This window comes from Ctenocephalides felis, unplaced genomic scaffold (genome assembly GCF_003426905.1).
Source record: "Ctenocephalides felis isolate EL2017-DRISC unplaced genomic scaffold, ASM342690v1 CF-g0.4_SCAFFOLD_01886, whole genome shotgun sequence".
NCBI lineage: Eukaryota > Metazoa > Arthropoda > Insecta > Siphonaptera > Pulicidae > Ctenocephalides > Ctenocephalides felis.
In genome coordinates, this window is record NW_020538040.1 from 72473330 (window position 1) to 72497977 (window position 24648).

At 29.6% G+C, this 24648-nt stretch overlaps 1 protein-coding gene across 1 annotated transcript in view; it reads right to left on the reverse strand.

Annotated features, from left to right (window-relative positions):
- Positions 1–24648, reverse strand: part of LOC113375310 (potassium voltage-gated channel protein Shaw-like) — a 227974-nt gene that overhangs the window by 31252 nt on the left and 172074 nt on the right. Inside the window, exons 8-11 of the mRNA XM_026615248.1 lie at positions 23795–23817; positions 7204–7409; positions 4894–5011; positions 2887–3183 (exon numbers count right to left, since the gene is read on the reverse strand). Coding sequence (XP_026471033.1) covers positions 2887–3183; positions 4894–5011; positions 7204–7409; positions 23795–23817 — 644 coding nt within the window. The remainder of the gene's footprint in view (positions 1–2886; positions 3184–4893; positions 5012–7203; positions 7410–23794; positions 23818–24648) is intronic.

Genomic DNA, 24648 nt, shown 5'->3' on the forward strand with positions numbered 1-24648 from the left:
AGTTATTGTGGAAGATCTGAACTTTTTTTTCAAAGCATTCGTACTGCTTTAACTACATAGGGACAAAATATAAAGCGCGTAAGCGCCGCGTCGCTGTCTAACGCATAAGCATTCGTACGGAACCAATAGGAATGTTAACAAAATGTATACTTATTGTTAAAATCTCTATAAAATGTCTGATAATTTGATGTGCATATGTCTAATGATCATTTTTGACCGCCAAATGGCTCATTTTTTTTACTTTTTCCTCTATATCTCCGAAACCGCTGGACCTACCTTCATGAAAGTTATATCGATTCTTCATCTTGTCAATACAAATAAAATGTTTTTTGAATTATTAAAATCGGACGCTCCGTTCTCTTAAAAACTGAGTTACCGTTTTCGGAACTTTTTGCCCCGTATCTTCGGAACGGCTTGACCTGCCTTTGCCAAAAACTAATCAGCACGTCTCCTTATCAATACGGATCGAATGTTTTTTGAATTATTCAAATCGGTTGATCCGTGTTCCCGAAATCGTCGACGAAAATTTGTATCCGCACATACATACACACACATACATACATACATACACACACACACATACACACACACACACACACACACACATACATCCATTTTTTCTAAGGTATGCCAAAATGTTCAGAAACCTCTGAAACGTAAAGATATATAAAAATTTTCATTTTCGATTTTTTTGCGATTACTATAACTTGCCCTACGGGAAGTTAAAAATTTAAAAATTAATTAATTTTTCTTTGCCTTTCTCTTTCGTAATTTATATTAGTTAAGTTATATTTTTTCAGTTGTTCAAATTTCATCCGAAAAGGACAAGAAATACATGTCACAACTGTACTCACAAAATTTGCTCAACCTTACCCAATGCACGCATCTGAAACCAAATCATCGATATAACTGAGTTGAATTAAAATAATACCGACTAAGATGGTCCAGGCCGTTTCTTTGCGATAATATTATCAATAGATGAAAATTAAAAGATCTTATATTTGAATGATATTTAAGATAGTTTTTGGATAGCTTTACTTTTGTTACGGCCAAAATTTTCCGGAACCCTAAATTAATTATAAAAACCTTCTTATAAACTATGAATACAAAATTATCCAAGGGTTAAATTTGATATTTAAAACTTTGAAAACTTGATCTTACAGTGACTCTATTTTTATTGATTTATTTTTTTATATAATGTAACAGGCCGCATCCGTCCCAACTGCTCTAAGGCATTTTCGCAATTTGCGTAGAACATTTCTCATCATTCGAATAAAAACATGACTCTAGGGTTGCTGCTTGTTGCTAATATTTTTGGATTTGATTTGTTTTTTTTTTTCAAGAGCAACAATTTGATTTGTTTTTTTTTCAAGGGGAAAAATGAATAAAACTTGCAAAAAAAGTATACTACGATAGAGATAGCAACCTTCAAGATGTTTTATAATAAACAAATGCTCTCATTTTGCATATATACACGGTGTTACAAACCTTGACGTCAAACCAAAATGGGATACAAGTATTGACCATAACTGTACCCGAAAAAATATAAACTAGTGGGACCCATTTCATCGTGCCTTAAGGCAAATTGCTGGAACTTCCCGTACCAAAAATTATTTTTTTTTAATAAGATTAACATCTTTGAAAAAAATTCACTCTGAAAAAAATATATTTTTTAGAAACTACACATTTTTGACAAAAATCTATTTTTTTTGAAAAAAAAAAAAATTTTGAAAAAAAAAAAATTATTTTGAATTATTTTGTAAATTCAGAACCTTTTTTCAAAGCAATCGTACTGCTTTAACTAGAGACGAAATATCAAAGCGCGTGAGCGCCGCGTCGCCGTCTTACGGATATACATTGGTACGGACCCCATAGGAATGTAAACAAAATTTATACTTATTGTTGAAATCTCTTATGTCTAATGACCATTTTTGACCGCCAAATGGCATTTTTTTTAACTTTTTTTACTAGATCTCTGAAACCGCCAGACGTGCCTTCGTGAAAATTTGATCAGATCTACATCTTATTAATACAAGCAAAATATTTTTTGAATTATTCAAATCGGACGCTCCGTTCTCATAAAAACTGAGTTACCGTTTTTGGCACTTTTTGCCCCATATCTTCGGAACGGCTAGAACTACCTTTGCCAAAAACTAATCAGCACGTCTCCTTATCAATACGAATCGAATGTTTTTTTTGAATTATTCAAATCGCTTCATCCGTGTTCGCGAAATCATCGACGAAAATTTGTATCCGAACACACACATACACGCACACACACACACATACATCCATTTTTTCTAAGGTATGCCAAAGTGTTCAGAAGGTTTTGAAACGTAAAGATATATACAAATTTTCCTTTTCGTTTTTTTTGCGATTACTATAACTTGCCATACGGGAATTTAATAATATCTCACGTTGATTGGAAGTCATGAGCTTTTAACTGCAACCTAGAACTTTGGTTGAAATGTCACCATTTTTGCTTATTGGTTAATTTTTATTAACTTAAACTAAAAGCCACGTTGTTTTTGTAAAAATCTATTAATTCATTTTCAAGACCAATATTGGCAAGACCAATATTAGCCTGACCATCGGGCCAATATTGATCTTGCCAAGATCGATCTGGTCTTACTTATTTTTTTCAAATATCAAAGTTTTGGCAATATGGAATATCTCTTTTCTCAAGAACTTGATGAATCAACAAATGGAGAAAGTAGGGCTGCACCCTACTGATTGTGATAACTTTTTAGTATTATCAATATTTGCTGTTATATTATAATTTAATATAATTGGACACAGACGGACTCACACATACACACACACAGATATATGTATATATATATATATATATATATATATAATTGCACTAACTAAAAGAAATGTTACCTGTAGTTTTTCAGCATAATACACCAGACTAGCAAAAACGACGATGCCAAGAACCAAGAAAAAGACGAGTAATGTCAATTCCTTGGCCGACGCCTTGAAAGTGTGTATCAGTATCCGCAATCCAGGAGAATGCCTGGTCAGCTTGAATAATCTTAATATTCTAACTATGGAAAATGCTTCTAATAGACCCGCCCGCTCGCCCATGCGCTGCGCGACGTCCGTATAAAAACTTAATGTGGCCACTAAATCTATCACGTTTACTGGCGACTTGATAAAAGCAAAAAATTTGGGTGCGACCTGAAATTAGAAATTACACAGTCATTCCTTTAACGATTTATAGCCATATTTATGCGATGGTAGTCGAAATCAAATTGCATTTCCATGAAGTTTAAATATTTATATCGCAATAATGCACAGCTAATGTTTTCACAACGATTGTATAATAAATGCGGTGTACAAACAGAGCACAGATTTTAATATAAAGCTCAAATATTTGTTTTGTCATTTGCGAATGATATAGTATTTAGGTGATTATAATGGAAATAAATATGCACGGTGCAATATATATCAGAAAACACACACACACACACACACACATATATATATATATATATATATATATATATATATATATATATATATATATATATATATATATTATATATATATACGATATATATATATATATATATATATATATATATAATATAGGATAGAACGGGGCTTGAAGATCCGAAGATAAAAAGGTCCAACACCGATATTTCAAAAACCAGTAAATCTAGGGTTTTAACAACGATTTTTGCAAGTAGTAGGAAAAAGATTTATAAAAAGCCATCACATTGGTTTTTACGACGTTGCTGCTAAGAGATAAACAGCGTGTGAAAATCCATATCAGATGTGTAAAAATTCATATCAAAAGTATTTTCTTCAGTTGTTAGTTCTGTTTTTTGTTTTGAGCCACTGTTGCTTTGTTTACGTTGATATAATTCGTGCATACATTATTTGTTTTATAAGATGAATTATTATTTCTAAGTTAGATTCAACAGTTTTTTTATATAAACTCTATAAGAGCTTACACGTAATTGAGGTAAACAACTGAATATTTACCCTAGCAAGGTGTAAACAATAAAAAATAGTAAATAAAAAGCATATTAAATAAAAAAGCTATCTTACAAGAGATGAATTAAATAAATAGTTATTTCAACTAAGGTGATGAATATTTGTGATAAAATACCAGATTAAGCTTATTTACAGAGTTTTCTCTTTAAAAAATGTATCCATGAAATCTATATTTTCATTGGTTGAAAAAAGTAGCTATTATTTTGTAAATTTTTTCTAAATTAAAATAAGACATTGACCGTCCGAAAACAGCAAAAAAACTCATTTCTATAATGATAAATTGGCTGGGAGTTTACTGAACATAGTCAAATAGCTTTTTTTTTGCTGCGTGTTATTTGTTGTCATTATTCGTGTGGTTTTCAAATTATTGTTCAAAGTCAAATTGGACCTTTGTGCCCCGCCCTACCATATATACACACACATATATATATATATATATATATATATATATATATATAAACGAGAGTAAAAAACAAAAAATCAAGAAACAAATATAATTAACTTAGATACAGAATTACAGATATAATGGCATATAAATTAACGTCCTTCTCGTAAATATTTAAGAGGCTTTTTCAACAAAATTATTCAAAGCATACTGGTTGGTGCCGAATATGAAAATATTATTCTATACTAATATACATAGATACATTTTCATGATGATATGATAAACTCCAAAATTAATTTTTTTTTTGTAAAACTTCACAAAAGTCTTCAAAATTGCATAGTTTTATGATGTATTAAACATATTGCTAGAATATATTGTTCATTTTTTTTCTGTTGGAGATCTAATAAACAAAGAAAATGTACATGCTTAAATAAATTAATAAAAAAATTTAGAGAAAGTTATTATTAATAAAAAGAATATAACAATCTGTACTTTATACTTACCACTGTCCTAACAGCTAATTCGAATGTAAACCAAATATTACAAACTAATTCCACGTAAAAAAATGCTTCGTGCGGTTGCCCATAATTTTCTTGCCAATCGTCATCCTCATATCGATATCTGAAACCAATGTAGGCAAAATTCAATTAGATAAACTAATCACATAAATTATTTTGTCGTTTTCACAAACTTTTAAAAAATAAAATCGAATGCTTGAAAAAAAAGTATGCATCGAACATAAATCTTTTTAAATGTAATTCTCATGCATGGTGACTAAACAAAATAATTTGTATTTGCGTTACAGAAAAAATTGCACGTTATCTACTGTTAGTATAAATATATAAGAAGTTCTACTATTTATTTTACCATTATTTTAAACATCATTCTAATAAATTAATGGGATTTTGAAGGGTCTTAATTTGTAATTAGTTTTATAGTGCTTTCAATTACTAACCGTACTAAGGAGAGAGAAAATTATTAAACGCTCGCCGAATGAAATAAGAAAATCTTCTCACAATTCGAAGACGAAAGAACAATGTGATGAACTGTATAAAATATTAAAAAAGAATTTTTTGATTGTAGTTACAAATTGTTTGTGATTAAATAGTTAAAAAAAAAATTAATGTATGAGAAGTAGCGTAAAAAGTGCGATGATAAGTAGCAACACGTTTATTTCATGACTTGAAATATAATAACTCATTATGAAATGCATTTTATAACTCTTACAAACTTTGAATATTTTTTGAACTTTTAATATAGTTTAATTAAAAGCAACATTTCTAGTGGTGAATAGAATTTTGCTTTAAGGCAAGTTGTATGAAGTTCTCGATATGTATACATCAACTTCATCAATAAGATATTGAAATCCAGCTTGTTAGGTAAAATGTTCTACTGTTCTTTATAAAAATAAATTTAACTGTTCTTTTTAAAAAATAACACATATAATTTTTATCTATTTCATGTGCTAAACATGTATTTTATTTATGTGTGTACGTCAATTATAATTAGTAGCTTACAATAAGTACGAAATACGAAACGTGTTTTTGGTTCGGCAAAGATTCTGATTAGAATCGCGCGGCGAAATTCTAAGGCTTCATAAATTTTTATAATAGAACCGCATGTCATAGGTCAATAATATTTTAGTATGTTATTTTAGACTTCGAAATCTACCGTTATGCAAAGGCTCATCAAAATAGTAAAAAAAAATTAAGATTTAATCATGAAGAAACGGCCCGGCCGATCTTTGCCAGAAACTAATCAGCACGTTTCCAACCAATCTTTCGATGAGGTTTTGAATTTTTAAAATCAATTTAAGATTGTGGGCTAAAATGTGTGTGAAAAAGTTATACACTTTCATGCTATTAGAATCACTTAGCTAAATTTTTATATAAATTACAACCTGTATATAGAGAAAGACATTGAGTAACCCAGTAGGTTTACCTTTTAATAATGTACTAGATTATGTCTAAATTTAGTTTTTGTATTATAAAGAAAAAAAAGAAAGTATAATATATATATATGTATATATATATATATATATATATATATATATATATATATAATATATACAATTATAAACATAGTTCATTCCACAGACTACACATACACATACACACATTTACCATAGGTAATATGGTGAAATTCAGTAATATGTTAAATTAAACTAAATGTGCATATTTTTACGATTCAAATTGTCTAGTTGAATTATATTTAAAAATATATTGGCAATCAAAACATTTTTAAAAATCCGGAACAATCCGGGATAAATCACCCAAAACCGGGACAAATATTGCTTGCGGGACGCAAGGCGGAAAATCGGGAATGTCCCGGCCAATCCGGGGCATATGGTCACCTTAATTAAATGCCTTCTTTTTAGTCTTATAATATAAGTGGTGTTATGAAGACTAGCTATAAGTTCATTTGGATTTTGGTCAATTTTGAATTTGTAGTTAAGGGCACTCCTTTTAATTATTTCTCTGATGACGACAGTATCGGTGTCTTGATGAATCAACCATATACTACTATATCATTGGCCAATTGATGCGAAAACTACATAAACGTTAGTCTTTATTGAGTTTTTAAATTTTGGGCATCAGTCCAAGCGTTGAGAAATCGTCGACGAAAGGTCAAAAATCGGCTCACACATACTTTTTCCAAATTTAGTCTCCAACGATTAAGAATAACTTGAAACGTCAAAAAACATGAAATTTTGCGCAAAACGGATTTTCTTGCAAAAACAAAACTTCACCTTTGGTAAGTTAATAAGTGGATATTATCTTAAAGCTGTGGGCAATCATTTACAACGTAATTACCTAGAACTTCCGCTGGATCCATGTCTGTTACTCCTTATGGGTGGCGGCGGTTGTGTCGTGACAGGAACAATAGTTGTTGTAATTAGTGAGTTGTTGGCACTGGCATTGATGCTTGTAGGTATAGGAACACGAAGGCCTGGATGAGTCTTCAGGCAAAACGATAAGACTGATGTAAATATGAAGAACACTGATATCACGGCTACTACCTGAAATAATAATAACAGAGATGAAATTAAAGAAAATATTCGATAAATATAGATAATTGAATTATTTAGTTCGTGTAGACGTTTGGTGCTCTACTGCTTTTTGCACCAGAATTTAGAAGATATAAAAAATTATGGCTAATTAACTTTATGCAATAAATTGTATCTAATAGTGATAACCCATTGGGGTTACTACTATCGATAATCATATGCAAATAATGAATATTAAAATATTTTATAGAATTTATTTATGCTTTGAAAGTTATTAATAAAAAGAGAAAAGAGACGTTAACCGGTTATTAAGAATGTATTTCTTGTATTCTTGGGGTATTCTAGTATAGGCATCAATTTCATAAGAATTGTGAAAGGCCGTGAAAACAAAAACATTATATTTGCTATTCATTTTTTATTAATTGTTAATTAATGTTTTCATCATACAGAAAAAAACAAAAATTAAAAACTGTCTCAAAATTGGCACGTGACCATACCACTTGTTTTTAGCTCCCCTTATAATCCTAATAGAAAACTCAAAAGGTTTATTTATCTAGAACAATGTCACATTCGTGTGAACTACGGACAAGTTAGAAATAAATCACAAAATACCGCCTGCCGAAAAAAAAATCACAACATTTCGATATTATCAAATTAGTAATTAATTAGTAAAAATCAAAACTAATCTCAAGTCTAATTAGTAAAAATCAGAAATAATATCAAACTAATAATTAAATAGTAAAAATCAAAACTGGGTGATGATCATTTCATACTGGTAAAAAGTATATAGAGAAAACACTAAGAATTTCAAGTAAATTGATCCAGTAGAAGTTGAAAAAATGTGGATATCTTTTCGAAAAAGACAGTTTCGAAAAAACGCGTTTGAAGTTTCGACGAGGATTATTGTTATCAAACAGCTACTCATTTTTTAATACATCTCCGATAATAATTTAAATTTTGAAAAATCTTCTGATACACATATTCTTGAATAGTTAAACTTTGCAAACAAATATTGTTATATACAAACTAAAAGTTGATTAACATTTAAATTACAAAAATTTATTTATTTCACTATTTCACAATAATTAACTGATATATAACTGATAGCATAACTGATTATTATTTAAAATGAACTTTCATATATAATATTCGTAAATGAGACACTTGTGCACGATTTTGTAAAGATTGGTAAGGATATTTCTCATCCCATGTAGTGATCTTGCTTCTTATATTATTGATAAAATATTTCTATTCGCAGAATGGACCTTTCAAGTTTTTTGTTTGGTTTTAAACAGTAATCAGAATTCTAGTAATTTATTATGTTATTTTTATTTATATTTATTGTGTTATTTATTTCTACTAATAACTTATTATAATTTGAAGATTTTTATTGATCAGACGTTATTGATCTATATTTTCCAGCAGAAATAGATATCACTACTGCATGCAAGGAGTACTTTGTTGTTCTTTCAAATATATAGGGCATTATATTACATTTTTATAACAGTATACATAATTTCTATAAAATTGGTTTGCGAAGTTTCGATGTGTCAATTTTGATATGGAAGCTATACCACGTTTAGAAGTGTTGACAAAAGTTAACACGCAAGTTAGAAAAAATAATTTTTTAAAATGAATTGAAGATATAATGTTCTTCTAAAAACACACTATGAGAAAAAATTTAATAGCTTTGTTTGACTTAAGATTTTATTCGTTACAATTTTATGTTCTAACGAAGATATCAAAATATATCGTATTCCGAAATATTACAAAATAAAAATTATGCCGATCGGGAAATATGATATGACAGAAAGAAAATAAACAAGTTATAAAAAATCCATTTTTCGTGAACCAGAGGTAGTATATTTTACACATTTACTTTTTATGAAATCACTGTTTCGATATAATAGAAAACCGGGTTGAAATTTCAAGCTTTATAGACAATGTGGCATAAAAAGGCTTAAAAATATAAACTCTAACTTGAAATAAAATCAGTAACTGAATCAGTTACTACACTCAAATAATAATTTATGCCTCGTTTATTCAAATCACAATATTTTTGCTATCATCTATATTAATTTCAATATTATATCGAAATATTATAGGCAATATTAACGTAAATATATCAATTCTTCTCTACATACAATTTTATAACAATTTGTTTACATTTTGAAAGATGCAATTTTGGAATTTTGTTATAAAAAAAATTAAAATCAAAAGATGGAATCATAATAGTTGTGTCAAATTTCTAAATGGCAAAAATAAATCTAAAGATGGGTCCTGCCCAACTATAATTGCATGCAAATACATTGTAAGGAACATTTGATATATTTTGATAAGGACAAAGAACAATAAATGACTAACAGAATAAATAAACTACAATGTTGTCGATGAATAATCAAATATACTGCGCAATTTATATGTTGGCTGTTTAATATATAATTAATAATAATAAATACGAACAAAGCACGTAATAATAAATTAAATACTTAATGTCATTCTTTTATATACAATAATGTATTTAAAAAAAAATGACTTGATGAAAATTGGACATTGAAACTCAATAAATGCTTGTTATGTGATTTGAATGTGGTTTCATTTAATAACAAAATTTTCCATGCACTGATGCAAAGCCGATTTCATTGAAAAAGTTTTCATCAATTGCAATGTTTAATTTTTTTCATTTTGCTATTCCAAAAGTGACTTAAATGCATAATATAAAGTCGTTTTGTCTTGCTAAAATTTTCTCTGGCTTAGTTAGAGATCAAGTGATATAAATTAGTGTCATATAAAATTATAATTGGAAACACTGTAGGAGCGACTGTGTTAACAGTGATAATTAATTACCTGTGTGCATGTGAAATTTATTATATGATGAAACCAGATATTATAATTAACACTGTAACTATCATAATATCTACTTGTTAATATCCTACAAAGTACGTTAATGAAATCATGAAAAAACTCAAACTGAATAGTTATATTTTTTATATTTTATGTCTTTATGTTTGGAGACATGAAGTTTTTAGGATGCTTTGGAGAAAATTCATGTATGATTAGTATGCATGTATGTATGCATGCATAATAGGGTGGTCCTTAATATGGATATTTCAGAATGTTGTCGATCCCTGTTGATGGATGTTTTAGCTTTTAATATTAATTTTAAGATAGTTCGCACTCCAGCCAAAGTTTTTTATGGTCATGGAGGTAACATGAGAAAAACTCCATATGTTTTTTAGAATTTTTTAACTTAGCGACAAAATAGTATTTTTTTTAAATTATGGATTATTATTTATCTGCATATTATTCATCAGATATTACAATATAACCATAATGTATTTGCTCTCTAACAGTAGTTACTTAAACAGAAATTATATATATATATATATATATATATATATATATAATATTACGAATTGAAAAAAAAATTATGTAATAATTGCGATTTTGATTTTTGCATATTGATCATACTTTTTTTAGATCACAAAATGTATAATTTTAAATTTCAATATTTATTTCGTTCAACGTGAAATAAAAGCAATTATTTCAATTTAAAACTATTGGTTGGTTTTAAATTTAAAAACAATATTTAGTGTGACTTGATGAAATATTCTTATCATCAAAACTTAAAAAAATGATTTTATTAATGATAATAAATATTTCGATTTTTTTTTACTCCTACTTGTCTACCTTAAAATGACCCTTTATGCGGTTGGAAATGCAAAACATTTTCTATGCTAAAGCTATAGAACATCTTCTCTGTGTTTCAACTTCTCAACTTCCCAAAGGAGAAGTTTATTTTTTTACTACGAAATCGGATTTGCTCGACTTTTCAAGTGATTCTGAATTATTTGTAACAAAAAACTGTAAAAGGTTTGTTTGTGTATGCATTTCACCGACTATTTCTCTAAAACTACTGAACCAATTTCAAAACTTCAGACAATTTAGATATGATTTGGATAGATTAGTTTTACGCGAAGATTAATTTAGTCGAGCCATTTCTATTTAATTACGAGTTAAATACTCAATTGTTTGTGATCGTTTACAAAAATCTTGAGAATTCAAAAACTCTCGAAAGATAGTTAGAACGATTAGATTTTGATAAGTTGAAATGAAGAAGAGAAAATTAGAATTTCAGTTTTGAACTCCGACTATTGATATAAAAATAAATTTATATTAAATTTTCCAAGTTTCGGAACTAAAAACATTATTTCATCAAAATATCAAAATATTTCTGTATCCCCATTTGTCTCAATAATAGTTTTACTATAATCAATATCTATGTATATTAGCATATCTATTTTAGAAACAATCTAATTAGCTATTATTACCATTTGTCATAATAAGTATAAATTTTAATGATAAAAAGAGATGCAAATTATTTTGATCTGCAGTTGTATCATATTTCACGGACATATTAAATATAAATAGAAAACATTTTCAACATCATTAATTTAAATGTGCTTGGTTTATAATTAATATTCATTTCTCGTGGATTAAAGTAGTATGCGTTTTACTTCTGCGACTGCACTGCGTTTTACTTCTCCGATCATATTTTATGTTTTAAAACGTATTCATAAAAAGTACTATTAATAAATAATAAGCATGTTTTTATTATGGCCTTGGAAAATATATTTTTTAATTTAGTTTTTGATAAAAATTAGTTTAATGACAACGATAATTGGTCATAAAAAGATAAATTTTATAAATTTGATTACAAATCTCACGTAATGCAATTAGACTTTTTACATCTGTTATTTTTTATGGGTTTCTATCGGAAATTTAGAAAATAGTTTATTTGCGTTATCAAAATTGTGAAATTCTAATTCATACTCTTTATGCACAAACATTTTCAAAACATTTCAAGATTATTACAAATGACGATTTTCTTGTAAAATTTTCAAAATTTCAATAATCTAATGATCTAGAAAAATTCAAAATTTTCAAAAACGTCGATATTTTTCACAATTTCCAAAAAAATTCATAAACTTTAATACTTAAAAAGTCAATTTTATTTTCAAAAAATTACAATTAAAATAAAAATTGAAACGTATTTTATAATTCCCACAATTAGAAATATGGGATATGCTCCTAGATAAAGAACACCATCATTCAAACACTAGACAGACAGACAGACAGACAAAAAGTATTTATTACAGTGATTAAGAATACATTTTGCATTGCTATTTTTAGTGCATATTGTTCTACCTTCAGGTACTTTATACATTATATCTGATCTTAATATATACAGTAAATGTTGATTATTATTACAGCGAGATGTGTTACAAATTGAGTGGCAAAAAAGAGGAAAGAACACTTTTCCTCAAAAAAAAAGGCCACAGAGCAATATTTATAATTATACATAATTATACAAATAAAAAGAAAAAACAAAATAAAAGATTTATTCTCATCCAAGTATCAATTGCCACTATGGGTCGATAAGTATATATTTTGGCATGGCGTGATTGCCATACCAAATATCATCTCTTGTGTATTGGCCGAGGCCCGCGATGTTAATATTAGAATGATCCCCACATTTTAGATAAAAATTCTCAGTGAGCTTTTTTATATAGTCGAGTATTGTCGGTACGTCAGTCTGTTTGTGTATGTATTTTGAAGAGTAGTAACGTCTAGTCAGTGGGTCCCTTATTTTGTCAAGTACTAGTCTTAGTGTCTTATTTTGTAATGTCTGTAGTTTCTGTAAGAAGTCTCGATCTGTAAGAAACCAGATCTCGATATGGTTTTGTTTTTTTGTTTCTTACATACGTTTCCTACATACGTACGTGTTTTGTGCGATAAGGTAGTCGCAATATATATATTTTTTATGCAATGCTTATCAGCAATCAGATTATGTTTTTGTTCTATAACTGATAGGCTAAGTATATTGAAGTAGTTCGTTACATGAGTATAAAAATGGACATTATATATGACCCTCCATTGAGAATCACTGCATTCTTAGAATAAGATAAGTTCTCTGTCTTGTTCTCAAATTCAACAGCGTCGGTAGTATGCTTGTGCAATATAAAAATGAATGATAAAATTTTTATTAGGGGTACATACTGATAATAATCTGTTTAAAAATATTTAAAACATTTTCCATCAATCGCTGACCAATTTTTATAGATTTCTGGAATATTTAATTAAGTGGAAAGCCTGCTTTAGAGGCTTCAAAAATCGATTGTTTTTTGTCTTCAAATGGTCTTCCCTAGCTGTCCAAAAACATATAGTTATCTGCAATATCAGAAACAGTTTTTGATAATTTTTAAAGTTACAGAAAAAATAGTGAATGGAAAGTGTCGAGCAGGTATACGAGCGTAACGAAAACTTCTACGAGCGATTTCTTAGGTTTTAAATTCTTTGACTTCTCCTAATTGGCGGGAAAGGTAGGAAAACATTTAACGTCCTCTCAAAACAAGACAAAATTGATAGTATTCAGGATTGAAGTCTCTTCTAGTTGAACTTAAAAAGCCTCGAAAAAAGTTAATAATTAACCCACTTTTAAACAATATAAAGTGTTTTCCCCCCCCAACAAAAAAAATTAAGTTGCAAAAATGGTTGAATTCTTAACATTTTTTTGAGTTTTTGTAGTTTAACTAGAATCTGTACTATTAAAAATATTAATTTGTTTGGGTGAATTTTTGGGAAGGCGATTTTGGAGATGCTATAGAATAAGTAATAAAAAATGACATTTGGCAGACAAAAATGATCACTAGAGACATGCACATCAAATTATCACATATTTTGTAAATATTTTAATAATAGGAATAAATTTTGTTTACATTTCTATGGATTACGTAACAATATGTTGATCCGTTAGATTGCGACGCAGCGCTCACGCGCTTCGATATTTTTTCTATACAGTTAACGTATCGCGATTGCTTTAAAAAAAGTTCAAAGTTTTCAAAATATTTCAAAGTATAAAAAAATCAAATTTTTCAAAAAAGTAATTTTTTTTCCAAAAATTTTAAACTTCTCAAAAATCGAATTTTTTCAGTTCTAAAAAAAGTTAAATCTTTTAAAAAAAATGATCTTTGTTCGGAAAGTTCCAGCAATTTGCCCTTAAGGCACGATACCATGCTCCACCAGTTGTTTTCTTGTTGCGGATGGAAATTGTGACCTGTATCTTTCCCGCTACACAACATATGCACGCAGTGCCGTCTCGGAAAAATGCTTGTTTCCGGAATATTATAACATATATTTCAATGAAAAGATTTTTAAAAAAATGTTGAAATATATAACTACAAAACCTGAAAGCTTCGTTTCAATTAAATATTTATTTCCCTCCCTAAAAATTCCTCAAAAAAATTGAGATTTTTTGAAGCCTCTAAAACAGGCTCTCCCCTTAATGTACGGTGAGTTCCAGCAATTTGCCTTAAGACACAATGTCATGCTCCACTGATTTCCAGTTATTATAATCTTCACAATCACAAATGTTGTGTTTATCGTGCGTGCGTTGATTTTAAATCCTTGATCGCGTTACAAATCCGCAAGTTATCTGCCGCTGCGGTAATGTATAAAGTTACTTGCGTTAGATGCAATGCGGTGTTCAAACGCCCGGAAGCCCGAAAGCCCGAAAGCGGCGCATCCCTTGGTGCTGATGAATTTTGTGTCAACTAGCTGTAAGTGGAATTCTGTCTTAAGGCAATTAAGGCATCGTGCCTTAAGGCAAATTGCTGGAACTTCCCGTACCAAAAATTATTATTTTTTTAAAAACGATTGACATTTTTAAAAAAAATTTACTTCGAAAAAATACGATTTTTAAGAAACTATAAATTGGACAAAAAATTACTTTTTTTTGAAAAAAAATTTTTTTAAAAAATTTTTTTTTTAATTTTTTTTTTGTTTTTTTTTTTGAAAAAAATTTTTTTTTTATTTTGACATATTGTGGAAGATCTGAACTTTCTTTTCAAAGCAATCGTACTGCTTTAACTGCATAGGGGCAAAATATAAAGCGCGTAAGCGCCGCGTCGCTGTCTAACGCATAAGCATTGGTACGGAACCCATAGGAATGTTAACAAAATGTATACTTATTGTTAAAATCTCTATAAAATATCTGATAATTTGATGAGCATATGTCTAATGATCATTTTTGACCGCCAAATGGCTTATTTTTTTACTTTTTCCTCCATATCTCCGAAACCGCTAGAGCTACCTTCATGAAATTTTTATCGATTCTTAACCTTGTTAATACAAGTGAAATGTTTTTTGAATTATTCAAATCGGACGCTCCGTTCTCTCAAAAACTGAGTTACCGTTTTCGGCACTTTTTGCCCCGTATCTTCGGAACGGCTAGACCTGCCTTCGCCAAAAACTAATCAGCACGTCTCCTTATCAATACGAATCGAATGTTTTTTGAATTATTCAAATCGGTTGACCCGTGTTCCCGAAATCGTCGACGAAAATTTGTATCCGCACATACATACACACACATACATACATACATACACACACACACACACACACACACATACACACACACACACACCCACACACACATACATCCATTTTTTCTAAGGTATGCCAAAATGTTCAGAAACCTCTGAAACGTAAAGATATATAAAAATTTTCATTTTCGATTTTTTTGCGATTACTATAACTTACCCTACGGGAAGTTAAATAGTGCATATCACATGCAGTCGCGGAGCAAAACCGCAGAGCGAGAACATACGCTGCAGGAGAGAGCTTACACAATGCATGCTAGACTAAAGTCTGCATTAAAGCGTCTTAGCACTAAATATTTATGCAAATCGCAGTTGCATTCCGCTGCTGCTCCTCTTTCGGGATTCCTACGACGATTAAATTATTTTTGTTGAAAAAAAATTATGAATGCCTAATAACGCGGAAGGCTTTCATGTTTTAAAATATATTAATGGTAGAGGAGACTGCGTACCGTTATGCCAGGATACGGTAGTGACAATCGTCATTACAACTATACTCTACTTACTAACTTCCCGAAGGAGTTTATGTTTTCATCAAAAAATCCGATTCGCTAATTTTATGTTTTCTCTACGTTTCAAGCCATTCTGAATCGAATGAGACCAAATTTGGAAAAAGTATGTGCGTGTGTGCGTGTGTGTGTGAACAGATTTTTAGCCGTAAATCAACATTTTCTCAAAAACGGCTGGAACGATTTCAAAATACTAAAAGCCATTCGATGTATCTCGATGACGACTAGGGCTCTTGAGTTTTGTGCGATGATCGCCCAGCCGTTTCTTTGTAAATCGCAGAAAATTTTTTCGTCCACGTTTTAGCCCGCAATTCTGAATCGATTTTGAAAATTCAAAAACCATTCGATAGATATTGGTTGGGAATCGTGCTGATTAGTTTTTGGTAAAGATCGGCTGGGCCGTTTTCTTGTAATAAAGTTAAAAAAAAAAAAATTCGACGATTTTTATGATTTTTTTTGACGGTAGCTACCATAGTCTTCTAGATCATACTAAAATATTACCGCCCTACGACAACTCGTTTAGCTTTAAAAATTCGTCAAGGTTTGCAAAAATTAGTATCGTTTTTTTGGCGTTTGTCAAAATTAGACATTTCATTGACGTTTGCTCAAAAACGCCTCGACCGATTTCATAAATTTAAAAACCATTCGATGTATCTCAATGAGCACTATAGTTTGTCAGTTTTGTGAGACGATCTGCCGAGCTGTTATTAGTTGGAAATAATACTGATTAGTTTTAGGTGAAAATCTACCGAGCCGTTTTCTTGTAATTAACTGTTGAAAAAAAAAATTAAGCCGATTTCTATGAAACTTTTTTGGCATTGAAAATCATGGTCTTATAGAACTTACTGAAATATAACGGCCTCACGACAAGTCGTTTAATTTTAAATATTCATCAAAATGAGTAGTTTTTTTGACGTTTGTTAAAAGTAAAATTAGACGATTTACTTGGTATAACGATGGAGTACTTGGTCTCAATGCACATACTAAGCTATTAAAGTCCTACGGTAACTGGTTCAATTATAAAAATTATTGATTTTTGAAAATTTGCTTTTAGAAAATACTCGAGTTAACGTGTTCGTTCGTTTTCAATTATGTGTAATAAATCCACTCGGAATACTTCTAATTACTCATAAATTAATTTATGTTTTATTGATTAAGTCGATAATTTATACATATCGCGAAGTTCATGTAACTTTCCCCAAGGCAAAATACCAATACCAACTAGTTTTGAAATAGTGTCTAAAGGGAGAAAGATCAAGAATTATTGTTCGAACAAGTTATCCTCATTGTTTCTAGCCAGTGCTTTACATGATCTGTAAACCGCATAGCTTTTAGTTTAGAGGGTCAAGTAAGTTTTCAAATTCGAATTCTATCAAAATTGTTAATTGTATACAGATAGATTATTGTTTGTTATTTTGTTGTATGTTAAACATTATTAGTTATTTACCAGCAATTAGTTTTTGTGTGGACAATTTAGCTCAGCCATAATTAACTTCCCGTAGGGTAAATTATTGTAATAGGCCGAAAATCGAAATTGAATATTTTTACATTTCTCGACGTTTTAAAGGTTTCTGAACATTTTGGCATACCTCAGAAAAAATGGATGTGTTTGTGTGTGTGTATGTATGGATACAAATTTTCAGTCACGTTTTCGGGCGCTCGGATCAACCGATTTGAATGGTTCAAAAAACATTCGATTTCTATTGATAGGGAGATGAGCTGATTAGTTTTTGGCAAAGGCAGGTGCAGCAGTTACGGACATAAAGAGCAAAGAGTGCATAAAATAGAAATCGAGTTTTTGAGAGAACGAAGCATTCGATTTGAATGATCTAAAAAACATTCAATTACTAATTGAATTAAGAAGTGTTTATTAGTTTTTGGCAAAGGCAGGCCCAGCCATTTCGAAGATACGGAGCTAAATGTGTGAAAAATGGCAGTTTTTGAGGGAACTAAGCGTCCGATTTAAATGATTCAAAGAACTTTCTGCTTGTCTCAACAAAATAAGATTTTGGAAAAAAAAGTTTTGTTTCAACTTTTTTTAAAAAAAAAAAAAATTGTACTCTAATTGAATTGATAAAATTGAATTTGATATGAGTACAAATGTCACAGACTCCTTTTGAAATTCTGAAAAATTCCTCAGTAAATAAAGACGTTGCATTGTTAACAATCTCTCTGCAAATTTTTAATTATTTTTTTCGCGACCAATTGGCGAGAAAAGTTTTACAGAAAACAAATACAATGAAATCTATTGATGGGTATCATATACGAGCCCGAAGAAAACATGTGATGGTTGAAAAACCCCACTATGCGCCTCATTTTTTTTTTTTGAAGTAATGTCCAATAGATGTTACAAGTAGAACAAAAATTACTTGCATTTCACTTGCATAAAGTTATTTCTTGTGCGAATCAAAAACTTGGTTGTTATAAGTGTGCGTTGGATACTACGGTTGCGGCGAACTTTGTGAGCACGGTCTTGAATGAAAATTTGTATCACAACTAAGACAAAATACAAAAAAAAAAGAAAAAAATCAATATAAAAAAATCACAGAACTCTTGTTAACTATGAAAATTATGTTTTGTTATTTATTGTTATATTTTATGCTTTATCTAAATGTTCAAGTTGTATTGTTGCATATTAATGTTATTAACCACAATAAAAGTCGTTATAAACCATTTTAGTGTTTATACCTAATTTTATGCCTGTCACAACCGTCCACTCGCCCTTTTCTTGTATAATTTGATTTTATGACTAATCGTATTTTTAAGGACACGATTACATTTAAGGACGATTTTATTATTTTCACTCAGACAAATTTTTAAATTGCTATTTAATTTACTTTTCTTCCAGTTAGATGGTAAATTACCAAAATTATGGCTGATCAAAAAAAAAGTGGCACAACCGTCGTACCCAGTCTGCTGCCCTACTATTAAAACTAAAGTCCGCATTGGACTGACTTCACTAAAAGATAAACTAAAAAATATATTATTGCCTTATTTTTAGGGTTGAGCATACACACTGAAATGCAATGACACCTGAGTAGTATTCTTCATTTCCAAACGATTTACCGAACTTGTTTTAGAGAAATCAATATGATTATTGCGTAAACTTTGGAATCTTGGATATGTATTTTATTTCTCGAATGTTTAAGTTGGGCACAATGCTGAGCATCAATAGTTTTTTTTACTGTTGTCCAGAAGTGTTATTTCGGTTACGGTTTCTAAGTTTGATCGAACAAAACTAAAGAAAAATTAACCACAAAAACCTATAAATCATCAAAACTCTAGATTGCACTAAAAAGCTCAATTTTGCTTGAAAAACTTATGATTTTTAAACAACCTGAGATTATAATTTTTGCTATTTGTATTAATGACAGTTACGGTCAATACTATCACCGATACTAATACTATTCCGCTTGACGTTGAGTTTTGGGACACTTGATATATATATATATATATATATATATATATATGTGTGTGTGTGTGTGTGAGTGTGTTTATATTCCATCCGGTTCTAGTAATTGCATCTTTGGCCGTACTAACAACCAATTTGATTGCATCAATTGTTGATAGTCGTTTTCGAAAACCATACTAATTGTCTACCAGGAATGTTTATATATATACAAATATATATATATATATATATATATATATATATATAATAACTATTATATAAAACTTTACTATGATACATTATATTAAAATAATATTATATGTTAGTAATCACTTTCATTAGGCGCTACCATCATTTAAAACAGCCTTGAAAATACGTAAATATTTTGAAATTCGAATTTATCTCAAAATAATAAAGAATTTAAAATACTATTTGAATCGAATGAAGCATTGTATAATATTCAATTCATTTTCTTTTCTATTGCACTATATTATTATGTCAAATTTCAGAGTTATAAAGAAATAAAAAGCAAACAAAAATTTTCACACAATCCATTGTGCTATTAATATTATTCTACTCGATTTAGTTAGTTTGCACGAAGTTGTACAACTTTGTTATAAAGTATACTTTTCTATAGTGGTTTTATAATGAGCATAAGTTCAAAGTAATTTTTCTGTTTAAATAAAGCTTTAAAATACTGCAAGATCTTGCGGCATAAAACTTTTGTGCAAATAGAAGAAAATGTGAAATAATTAACTTTAATAATTAGAAATAACCTATCCATGATTGTGTAAGAAGTCACTTATATTTCTGAACAAAGACACGCACATACACACACATATATATATATATATATATATATATATATATATATATATATATTCATTTTCTTCATTTTATTTTCATATTTTTTTAATTTTTGTATCTTTTTAAATTGTAAATAACTTCCCATAGAGTCAGTTATAGTGTTCGCAAAATCAAAGTTTTTGCATATCTTTATGTTTCAAAGATTTCTGAATATTTTAGTATACTTTAAAAAATGGATTTATGTGTGTGTTCGAGCCTCACAAATTTTATTTATCCATCTCCCTCTACCTATATACTGAACTCCCTCTAATCTGTAATAAAATAATTTCCTACCCTACTCTAGGTACTAAGATAGTCATAAGAAATTATCCATTCTGTACGTATCTCTTGACCCGATAACATCTAATACAATTTACCAACATTAAATACATTACATTTATACAAACAAATTCTGAACTAGTTATTATTTTTCACTCAGTTATTTAAAAGGTCTGATATAGCCTTTTTTGTAACAAACTATATCTAGTGTCCGTGTGTAGTGAAGTTAATTACTGTTAATGAACATTGCGCCGGGCGCTTACATTTTTTGGTCCAATTCGAGCCGGATTCGACCTCCAGTGTTAAACTTAAACTTATATTAACTAATATAAACTACAAAGTGCACAGTGATTATCAACAGCGTAATCCACTGGAACCACTAATCTAACCTACAAAGTGCACAGTGATTATTAACAGCGTAATCCTCTGGAGCCACTAATCTAACCTATAAAGAGCACAGTGATTATTAACAGCGTAATCCACCGGAGCCACTAAATTTAACCTACAAAGTGTACAGTGATTTCCAATAAAGCGTAATCCACTGGAGCTACTTAATCTAACTAACAAAGTGCGCAGTAATTATTGACAGTGTAATCTACTGGAGCCACAAAAACTATTCATCAGTGTACGTTATTATCAACAGCATAATAACTGCATTCATCAAGAAAATTTACGAAGCGGTCAAGAAGCTACAGAATCACATCAAACAAGGTTAGTCAAAGCAATCCTTTCTAACTTATCCTAAACTCATCCTAATCTTTTACCTATATCTATACTTAACCATCTCTAGAATTTTGTGTGAGTCTACTTTAAAATGGATTCATTAAAATCATTACAATCTTTACAAAACGAACTAACATTAATAAAAGCTCGTCTAGCAGAATTTGAACAAACTTGTAACAAAATGTCAAAAATTCCGTGTAGCGAACTAAATGTATTACAGATAAACGGTATTTTGGAAAAAGTGAAACCTATGATAGACACGTTCCAAAATACACTTGTCAAAATAACTACCTTTTTAGACGACGAAGAAGAAATTGATCAATTATTAGAAACAGAACTACTTGATTTTGATGACGATCATACTAGATGTCTATCAAAATTACGTAAACTACTTAATAAAGCATCTACTAAATCTGGTTCTACTAGCAGCTTTAGTGATCAAACAATCATATCGTCAAACAATATAAAACAACCTCCAATTTCGATCAAATTACCTGAGTTTGATCAAAATATCAATCATTTACAAAATTTTAATTACCCTAAACCCGAGGCAGGGAGCATAACTGAATCTTTACCTGTACTCGACAAAAACTGTTCCTTCGCGACGGAATTATCAGAAACACGAAACGAAAATAATAAAACTACGTATAACATTCCGACAAATACTTTTAACGCAAACATTTTAAACATTCCAAAATTTGAAAAATTACCAGACTCAACATGTAATAAAGCAAACTTTGTTATCGACAACGAAACATTTTATAATAAAAACATAAAATTAAGTAACAATAAACCTGATTTGTATATTACTCAATTCGGCTTAAACGGAAACACGCATCCCGAATCTTTTACACTTTATAATTCTACCTCAAACCTGGAAAACCAGGTACTAGCCGGAAAACAAAATCTCACCCCAAATACTACGAGAATTACCTGGCGATTCGGTATAAAAATTCCTTTTGCCAACAATAAAAATCTGGCACGTAATAAACATATTATGTTAAAGAAATTTAAATGTTTTGAATACCACTTACGATCGAACGATAAATTATCTAAAGAATATTACCTCATTACCGATGCAAATAAAATACTTTTATTACTAACAACCAAACAAAATTTAACAAAACTTTTAACGAATGCCAAATTAAATCTATATGATTTCAAAACTAATCATTTCAAACTTTCAGATAAACCCTATATTTATTTTAACAAACAAACTGCTAAAACTCTAGATATAGTTTGTAACATACTAGATAGTTTTAGATTCAATAAGATAGTTTTAGCTAATAACGCTATAAATAAAACTATTATGAAAATACTTATTTCGGAAGCTGCAGCTCCAATATGTTATAAATTATTAATAACTCAACAATTACCACACGAATTTTCCGACGCAACAAAATGGGCATACAGAACTTTTACCTATTTATGCTCTACCTGGAAAAATTCTAATACTAAAATATATTTAACTACATCGAAACCTAAAGCAATGGCTTTAAAAAATATACCACTTCAACGACTTGAACTTTTAGCAAATCTTATACAGAAAGAAAAACGCGCATTAAACTTTACATTTGATAAGAAATTTTATTTGAATAACTATACGGTTACTTTATTTCTTATAAAACCTCTGTCATACAAGCGGAAAGCCTTGGTAACTGATAGAGTAGACGAAATAGAAACAAATTGTGATATATACATTTTGGCTTCTAATACTGCAGTTAATCTAAAATTTCCATTGTGGTTACGAAAATCTTTCGATACAAACAACCTTTTAACTTTTAAAATTCCAATAACAAAAATGGAATGTGAACCTATTAAACCTGCTTCAAACAATACTTTTACTACCTTGATTGATTGTTGTATCACTAAAGCTCTTCATATTGAACAAACTTTTAATTTGACTGCGAAATACTTAGTGGCCACACGGAAATGGTTCATTACGCAAAGTTGTAAAATTTACAAAATGAATTCAGAAGACAGTTCAAATTTTGTTAACGCAGCACCAAACTTAAAACAATTTCATATGATACTACAACATAAATCGATTAACACAAGGGTAACAAATAATTTAGCAATTAAACTTTTAATAAATTATATCATATCAAAGACCCTTCATTTCGAAACTATCGATTCACTATCTATTCATCTGTTAAATCTTATAAAACGCGTTAAAATGAGATATCGGGAACATTTATTTAACTTACAAACATTCCTATGAACAATTTTACTTGAACACATTTTAACGCAGATTGACAAAATTCTAAACCTGAATCTCCTTTGATTCCAATCCTAATTACTAATCCTTAACAATTCACTTTCCAATTGGAAATTCTTTAACCTTTATACCTAACCCACTATTGCTTAAAATACCTGTCAAGAGACACTTCCGGATCCACGACTGCAGGGATCAACCTTTTGGAAGCATGCAACGAGATCATGATTGCATATGCAATTATTATATCTAATTAGAATCTTTCAACCCTTGAACTGGCACTTGAGACGCGTTCCAGCAAACTATCCAGGGGAAGGAAGGTACTGTGTGTGTTGTGACCAATAAAACAAACAATAGTGTGGTGAATTGTGCAACAACAAAACTTTGTATACTAATAACTGACAGGGATATATACCATATCATACAAATCAATGCATAAACTATTTTATCTTGAGACTTTAAACACCAAACCTGTGAGTGTTACCAATAGACATTATAATCAATCGTGAATTCATAAACTCTGTTATCACAAGACTTTATTCATTACTAGAATTTAAGTGATAATAAAATAATCATTTTTACATATTATTATAACTAATTAATCTTTATACATTTATATTGTAACTTTACTATAACACCATAACTATATGAAGCAATGTTGAAAAATCATGTAAATTTCCCATTGTTTTTTCAAATCGGGCCGGCATGTTCGAGCCTCACAAATTTTATTTATCCATCTCCCTCTACCTATATACTGAACTCCCTCTAATCTGTAATAAAATAATTTCCTACCCTACTCTAGGTACTAAGATAGTTATAAGAAATTATCCATTCTGTACGCATAACTTGA